This window comes from Idiotropiscis lumnitzeri, chromosome 2 (assembly GCF_059441095.1).
Source record: "Idiotropiscis lumnitzeri isolate Australia: NSW breed Sydney's pygmy pipehorse chromosome 2, RoL_Ilum_1.0, whole genome shotgun sequence".
NCBI classification, from domain to species: domain Eukaryota; kingdom Metazoa; phylum Chordata; class Actinopteri; order Syngnathiformes; family Syngnathidae; genus Idiotropiscis; species Idiotropiscis lumnitzeri.
This window is the reverse complement of record NC_142392.1, coordinates 23,803,726-23,812,385: the sequence shown is the minus strand read 5'-3', so window position 1 is coordinate 23,812,385 and position 8,660 is coordinate 23,803,726. Positions and strand designations below refer to the sequence as shown.

General features: G+C 43.2%; 1 protein-coding gene across 1 annotated transcript; it reads left to right on the top strand.

Annotated features, from left to right (window-relative positions):
• Positions 1-862: 862 nt before the first annotated feature.
• LOC148342031 (uncharacterized) lies at positions 863-7,689 on the top strand. The gene is made up of 3 exons (XM_088288041.1): positions 863-884; positions 4,771-5,936; positions 7,681-7,689. The coding sequence occupies exons 1-3, from the start codon at positions 863-865 to the stop codon at positions 7,687-7,689; spliced, it is 1,197 nt and encodes a 398-aa protein (XP_088144167.1).
• Positions 7,690-8,660: the final 971 nt, after the last annotated feature.

Below are 8,660 nucleotides of genomic sequence, written 5' to 3'. Positions count from 1 at the left end.
TGACGCTGTGTCTCGACGCCCTTGTGCTCTTGCTGGCTGCCGCTTCTGCGAGAACAGAGAAACCCGAGAGAAGGAACTTTGTGGTGATGAGCAAAGTCCCGCGCATGATCATGTCAACCCCATATGTAGGGAGGTCAAGGTTGTGGGGGCACCTGAATGGAGGAAGCAGCAGCAACCGGATGTTGACCTCCGACCTGTATTGCAGTGGGTCGAGTCGGGTCAAAACCCTAAGTGGGAGAAGGTCGCTGGACACTCGCCTGCCACTAAAGGACTGTATTCAAAGATTGGGACTCTTCAGGTCAAGGATGGGGTGCACCAGAGAGCTTGGAAGGAGCCTGCTACTGGTGAGGATAGATGGCAGGTGGTCGTCCCCAGGGCTCTGAGAGAGGCTGTGTTGAAAGCTTCTCATGGGCCTGCAGAGGCAGGACACTTTGGTGTGTCAAAAACACTTCGCAGACTCCGGCAAAGTTTCTATTGGGGTCAACTAAGGCGAGATGTTGAGGACTTTTGTCGCCGTTGTGACCTCTGCACAGCGCACAAGGGTCCACCAGGCCGGTCTCGTGCCCACCTCCAACAGCTAGCAGTGGGCGCGCCAATGGAGAGGATTGCGGTGGACATAATGGGCCCATTTCCACGCACTGACACAGGCAACCATTATGTCTTAGCTGCTATGGACTATTTTACGAAATGGCCAGAAGCATATGCCATCCCCGACCAAGAAGCAGAGACTGTTGCAGATGTGTACAGGATTCCATTTCATGTACACCTTCCCTGCTCATGTTTGGGCGTGAGCTACGGACACCGGTGGAAATGGCTTTTGGCAGACCCCTTGATACACCAGCCGGGCCACCAGGACCGGAATATGCCAGGAGACTCCAAGACAGGTTGGAGTCAGCACATGTCTTTGCTCGCGACCATCTACAGAAGGCAGGTGTAATGCAGAAAAGGAATTATGACATGAAGGCCAGAGGGATGGACTTTCAGGCTGGAGACCTGGTTTCGGTGTACAGCCCAAAAAGGAAAATGGGCAGGTGTCCTAAATTGGACAGGCACTGGGTGGGGCCGTGTGGAGTGCTGGAGAGAATAGGAGAGGTGGTGTACAGGGTGCAGCTGCCACCTGGTGGCAGACGGGTAGCCCTCCACAGAGACAGACTGGCCCCATATAGAGGTGATGCCGTTCCACAGCAGCAGTCTGGGTCGCGGACACACTCACAGTGGGTTTCGAATCCCAACCCTCCAAGACGGCGGATTGTGCCTCCACTCTCACCCCCACAGGCAGCTACTGTTGAGGACTCATCGCCTGATGCTACACTGGCTGTTCCGAGCGGACAGGCCTCGGGGCGGCCTCAGCGACAGAGGAGACCACCGGGTCACCTCAGTGACTTTGTTGAATGACGCCCTCGGGACGAGGTTCTTGATAAAGGGGAGGGCAGTGGAGCGACTTTGTAAATAGTTCAAGCGTTCTGTGTTTTCCTCTATTCTGGGGATGCTGTGAAGGCAGCGGGGAAGCGACGGGAGTGAATGTTATGTTGTTGTCGTTGTTGTTTTAGTTTTCTGATCGGCGTGGTTGCGGCCAACAGCAGCCGTTTCTGGCTTAAAAATAAAAGTGTTCGCTGATGGACAAATCGGCCTGATTTATTATACAACGTTACAATATTTTAGTTTTTCCAAGTTCCTTGTTTGCCTTTTGTTTTGTTTATTAAATACCCTTTAAGTTTCCCTCTCCTTGCTTCCCTGCTTTTGGGTCCTCTTCAACCTACTCCACAACTTGACACAAACATGTTGACATAAAGTATCACTTTGTCACGTCAACTGTTAATAATAGGGAAATACATTTGGAAGACTGTCCAACCGACAACATGGTGTCAGATGTTTTAACAAAACCAGCAACAAAAGTAAAATTCAATTCAATTCAAGTTCATATTTGGGAGCTAAAATGTTTGTTAATGTGCATACGGTTTAAATCTTACGTTTTTCCTTTGTTTGGAAGGAGACAACAATTATTTGCATCGCAAATGGCGACATCTGTCGGTGAGTTGGTGACAGTGCTCCACAAAGTCAGCAGCCAATCATATCACAGCGGGGTGTGTCCTATTCTTCCGCTTGAGTGCTGAACAAACTGCAGTCTTCACGCAGGAGATCCATTCAGCACTACTTGGGAAAAAAAGACGCCATCTTTCATTCGTCTCGTCGAACAAAGAGAAGCTCACGAGTTATCGCCAAGCAGAGATCAAGTGCGGATTTGTTGAGATTGGCGTTTGAAAATGTGTGCAGGAATGACACCCAAGTACAAAGTGGAACTTTGTGGAATAAAAGAAGAGAACGAGCAACATCTTCCACTGCTGGACGAAGTTTGCAACCAGCCTCGTGTTGTGCTACACAAAGCAGGTTTGTACAGGTCTTTCATTTGCTTTGTAAAGAACGACTTTCTATCGTTAAAAATATGCATCACAACATTAAGTTGTTTGGGGAAATCGTTCAAGGTTATTGCCGTTTTATTTTTAAATGTTGCCTTTTACTTGTCGGTTTGCTGAACATTTGTTTTTGCCAAATGAAATCAGTGCAGAAAATAAATGCCAAAGAATAACCAATAGTGGGGGGTAAACTCCATGTTTTTTCCCAGTATAAAATTTGAACTGATTATTTAACATTTTACATTTTCTGGTTTTTATATCTTGTTGAAGCAATTCCTTATGGAATGAATTCTACCTGACAATGGCTGTTGATCAATTTTAGTGCATAAAACACAAATTATTAAGTTCAAGTACGTATTGGTCTTATTTATTTATGAACTTTGTACTGGCGCAGTCGGGTGAGAGTCAATGAACCTCGATGGCCCTGCACAGTTTTGTGCACATGTGCGTACTTCACCTGATCCGCGCATGCTAGCTAGCGCATATGGCAAGACCTTTGAGCATTTAATCCAGGGATGTCCAAACTTTTTGCAAAGCGGGCCGGATTTGAAGTTGCAAAATGTGGGGGGGGCCGACCTCGGCTGACATCCACTGCATAAACAACAATATATTCAAACACATTTTAGCAAGCGATTCTGTGTTTCACATTTTGCTTTTTTATTTGCATTTAAACCATCAAACATGTATTTTGGTTCATTTGAAATATGAACATCACATGCAATTGAATATTTGCTTAACTTTTTATTCTTAAACAGAAGTAATTATACTCTTGAGTGCAAATAATATTTGAACATGAATTATATTATGAACATGAATTATATTATCATCATGGGAGTTCAATGTCCACAGAATTTTTGAAAAACAGAAATGATTACCACAAGTGCAGGACTAATTTGATATATATGACATATCATCAAATATAAATGTTGAAGGAACATTTTATTCTGGAATGAAAACCGACAACTTGTCTGAATTTGTGACTGAACAAAACAAAATTAAGTCAGAGAGTTATTTTAATGACAAATGACTTGCCTGCATTAATGTGACGGGTGATACTGAGATCTGGACTGCAGCACAACGGCCAGGTCTGGCTCAAAGGCAGAAGTATTAATGCGCAAGATGTCTCGCAGATGAGAGTCTGTGAGCCGTGTCCTCAGACGACTCTTATTTAAGTTCATAACCGAGAATGTCTTTTCACACAAATACGTCGACCCAAACGAGCTCAGCATTTTCCTAGCAAACCCTCGAATCTCTCGAAACCTGCCTTTATCCATCTGTCGGTAAAAGTTGCCGAGAGAAAGTTGCCGGTGCCGACTGCGGCTCTCGGCGTCACACTGCAGCTCAATGAGCTCCAGCTGGGCTGGAACATTCTTTGTGTCCACGGAGAAAGGTGATGAAAAAAGAGGATATGCTTCTCAATAGCTGCAAAATTCCGAAAGCGTCGTGTGAACTCTTCAGCCAAAGACTTCCTATCTAATGCGTACTTTGTTTGCGCACTGATATTGCTCTCAGTCAACTTTCCTTTTTTTGTTTATTGTCGCCATTTTAGAAATTGGGGGTAAAGGTCACCCGGGGTGATGTCGCAGAGTGGTACTGCCTCTAGTGGGTAAATTAGGAACAGCAATTAAGAAGAGAGCGAACTAAGCACTGTATATGTGCGGGCCAGAATGTATTAATTTTATTACAGAGGCTGCGGGCCAGATGAAGTTTGACCCCGGGCCGCATTTGGCCCCCGGGCCGGACTTTGGACATGTCTGTGCTAAAGGGAGGTTTACATCGTAGGACGTAATTTTGTGAAATGCCCCCATGGTCCGGTCCAAATCGGGGTCGCACACATTGATTCGTGTTCGGCAGGCACAAGTCAAGGTAGCACGGTAGAAACAAAATAAGACAAAGTCGCCGCCTGAGGTTTGACTTGGCCAAACCAAATTTGTCTTTTTGTGTCCTGCAGACGTCAGTGAAAACGATCTCCTTTCTGTGAAAGAGGAGCCAGACTGGACTCACATCAAAAAGGAGTAGGAGGAGGAGGAGATCAACAAGTCACCAGTGAACGTTGTCCATATAAAGACTGACGATGAAAACAAGGATGAGAGTGAGGACAAGAGAGGGGCGGAGCCTCCAAGCAGCAGCTCAAGTCATCACGTGACAACAGAAGGCCGGGAGGAAGGATACAACCTCTACGTGGTCTCCCGGACGAGTCGGCGGTCCCCCGTCGACGACGAATGTATCCTGCCGGCACCCATATTACCCCACGACTCGGTCCGCAGGACCGGTCAGGGAGAGGGCGCCGCCACTATCTCTTGCCACCTTTTGGCTATGGCTCCTGCGGTGCCCCCGACTCATTACCCTCCGGCAGAGGATTTTCGGCGACGCACCTCCCCCTCACAACGGCCTCTCCACCGAGCCGCAGAAGGTGATTGTGCTAGCTGGGCGAACCTTGGGAGGTTCCGCCCAGGCGCCAGCCCAACAACAACAACAACAACAGAAGGTGATGAAGACCACTGGGGGCCATCACAAGCACATAATGAGGACACATTATCAGACGCTCATGACGATGATGATGATGATGATGATGATGGGCAAGCCAAAGGTGAAAGGGCACATCACACTGACTCATTAACTTCAAAGCTGTCTTTAAAACCGCACACAAGAACACACAGTGGAGAAAAAACATTTTCTTGCTCGGTTTGTGGCAAAAGCTTCTCTCGAAAGTTTCATTTAACAATCCACACAAGAACACACAGTGGAGAAAAACCATTTTCTTGCTCGGTTTGTGGCAAAAGCTTCTCTCGAAAGTTTCATTTAACAATCCACACAAGAACACACAGTGGAGAAAAACCTATTTCATGCTCAGTTTGTGGCAAGAGTTTCTCTGACAAGTCTAATTTAACAAGCCACACAAGAACACACAGTGGTGAAAAACCTTTTTCTTGCTCGGTTTGTGGCAAAAGCTTCTCTCGAAAGTCTCATTTAGTAAGGCACACAAGAATGCACAGTGGAGAAAACCCTTTTTCATGCTCAGTTTGTGGCAAGAGTTTCTCTGACAAGTCTAATTTAACAAGCCACACAACAACACACAGTGGTGAAAAATCTTTTTCCTGCTCAGTTTGTGGAAAATGCTTCTCGAAAAAGACATATTTAACAGAACACACAAGAACACACACTGGAGAAAAACCTTTTTCCTGTACAGTTTGTGGCAAAAGCTTTTATGTAAAGTCAATTTTAACAGATCACACAAGAACACACACTGGAGAAAAACCTTTTTCCTGCTCAGTTTGTGGCAAGAGTTTCTCTCGGTCTCATTTAATAATTCACACAAGAACGCACAGTGGAGAAAAACCTTTTTCCTGCTCAGTTTGTGGCAAGAGTTTCTCTCGAAGGTCTCATTTAATAATTCACACAAGAACGCACAGTGGAGAAAAACCTTTTTCCTGCTCAGTTTGTGCCAAGAGTTTCTCTCAAAAGTCGCGTTTACAAAACCACACAAGAACACACAGTGGAGACAAGCCATTCAGTTGCAGCGTTCGTTCTAAAAAAAATTGTCACTAAACAGGGAGCTGAGAGACACGATTGTGCTGGCGAGAATTGCAGCGATCCTTGAAGATTAAAAAAAGAAAAAAAAATGAAAGAACCGACTCTTTGTGGTAAGATGTAAATGTGATTTTCAATAAAATATGATGAAATTGAATTTTGCAAAGCTCTTTTATTGACACTAAGCCAATGTGATCAGTGCCAGAAGAAGCAATGTGTCTGAGTGATGATGATTTGTTTTGGTGTTTACATCAAACATGTAAATAAAATTTATTGCCTTTACCTGGAATAACATTTTTTAACATTATGCTTTTCAGTTGTCTTTTTAATCGTACTTAATGGAAAAGGTGTGAGAAGAAACGGTGCTTATGAAATTGGTGCCTTCGACAATCATCAATAAAATCACTTGTTCCACTTGCGCTGTGTGAAAAGGTGAAAAACTAAACTCGTAGTTGAACTATAAAAAGAACCAGAAAGAGAAACGCAAATAGTCTCGGTTTCTCTTTCTAGGTTGAGCTCTATCAAGCATTTGGGGTTTGTTGCTAAGCAGAATCTCACTTCGGAAAAACTATAATTTTGTCAAATATACAAAATACTCTTTTCATGCTATATTATATTTTTTATACTTTGGATTGCTTATATAATGAAATCGGGAAATATTAAAATTGGAAACCACATACAGACTTAATGCAATTAATAAGAAATATAGAAACATTTTATAAATATTGAACACATTGAGAAGAGTTAATCTTGAAATAAATAGTGAAATATAAAAAATACTTAGTTATTAAATTAATTCAATAACCCGACCCCGGAATGAGTGGCAGAAAACGGCTGGATGGATGGAATAATTTAAATTGCACACATATTCAAATGAACAAATATGAGAATATCAGAAATATTCAAGTGTGAAATAAAAAGGTTTAAATTAATATTGATAATTTTACATATTAAAATAATTGAATAAATATTGTAGTATTACATTAGCACGCTTAAATATACATTGAAATAAATTTAAAAAAAGTTGTGTATTTTTAAATGGCCTAATATAGATATGGGAAGTAATTCTCTTTATGAAACTATGAAGGGACTGAAGCTCACAGAAGTGACCAGTCTTGGTTCTGAAGTTCCGATGTAACCAGATACTGCCCTGAGAGAAAATAGGCCTGAGTATTGTTTATGGTGGGGGCAATTCTCTCGCCAGGTCAGTGACCTTCCAGGGTGTGAGAGTAATTTAAGGTGGTCACGAGTAGACTGGTCGTATCAACGGGGAGACGCATCTGTTCTCCCTCTGGGGGACTTTTGGAGGGAAATCCCGAAGACTAGCGTGATGGGAATGCATATGCAACAAGGGAAAATGAGATATTCATGTCCTATTTGGGCATTCCCTATAAGAAGGGAATGTCTGAGAGGGGGCTCGCACGTGTGCGGAGCACACACACGCACACGTTTTTGGGGAGACTTCTTTTGACATCAGCATGTGACGAGAATAAAATCTTTCTCGAACCAGTTCTTTTTCATCACCAATCCAGCCTTGCTCGGCTGCCTCTCCGGAAGGCAGCAAGGACCCACACTTCAAAGACAAAATATACTACATATTGAAAGAAAAATAATACTCAAATATTGAAATAAGTATAGAATTAAATGAATAAACAACAAAGAAATAAATACCTCCTGGAAAATATCATTATTTATCAACAATTGTCAACATTTTTCTTTCTTAAACATTCTTCAGCAATTGTAATTTTATTTTTTTTTATTTTACTTTTTAAGTTACTTCAGTGCATTTCACACCTGTGCCTTCGGGGAATTCCTACTTTGTTCTACTTGAATAAATCCCCATCAAAATACCATCATTTATGACTGTGAGCCAGGGCTGGAAAGCGGTGAAGGTGGATTCTTAAAACGCTGACAAGGGAAAAGGTTGGTTAACAAGGATTTATTTTGACCGGCAAATGACAATCAATACACGATAGGCAAGGTAACTTGCTATGAATAATACTTTGGTATCTATTAGTGATGGGTCCAACGACACCGAGGCGTCGATGCGCGCGCCGAGCTTCCAGGGCAAACCCCGTGTCGGTGCGCGTACTGCTTTGAGAAAGTCACGTGACCACTACCAGAATCGTGTCGACACAGCGGTCGCGCGCCAAACTGTGTTCATAAGGAAGCGCATCTGTCAACAGGATGGACGCTCAAAACAAGCATCGAGTTATTGGCACGTTACTTTGCATTAAATATCCGCAAGATGGAAGACGTCACTGTTGATGCGCACTCAGAGGTGCAGCGCTATATGTCAGCAGGACACGTTGCACGTACGGAAGACTCGCTCTTATACTGGAAGTCCATGGAGGCAACGTTCCCTCACCTATTTATATTAGCCACACAGGCGTTGTGCACACCGGCCTCTTCAGTGCCTTGTGAGAGGATCTTCTCAAAGGCGGTGGAAATTGCCTAAAAAAAAAAAAGAAACAGACTGAATAACAAAACGCTGGAGAAACTAATTTTTTTTAATAAAAATCTTTAATTACAATGAGTCCATTGTCATTCACAACACTTTTACTTGGGCATTCAGACAGATGTTCTCTTAATTTATCAACTGCGTCTCGAATATCAAAGATTTTTTTTATGAAATTGCGTTTATGTAAAAATAATGTGAAAGCAAATGCCTAATCAGAATCAGAAATCCCTTTGTCATTGTACTCAAGTGTGCGA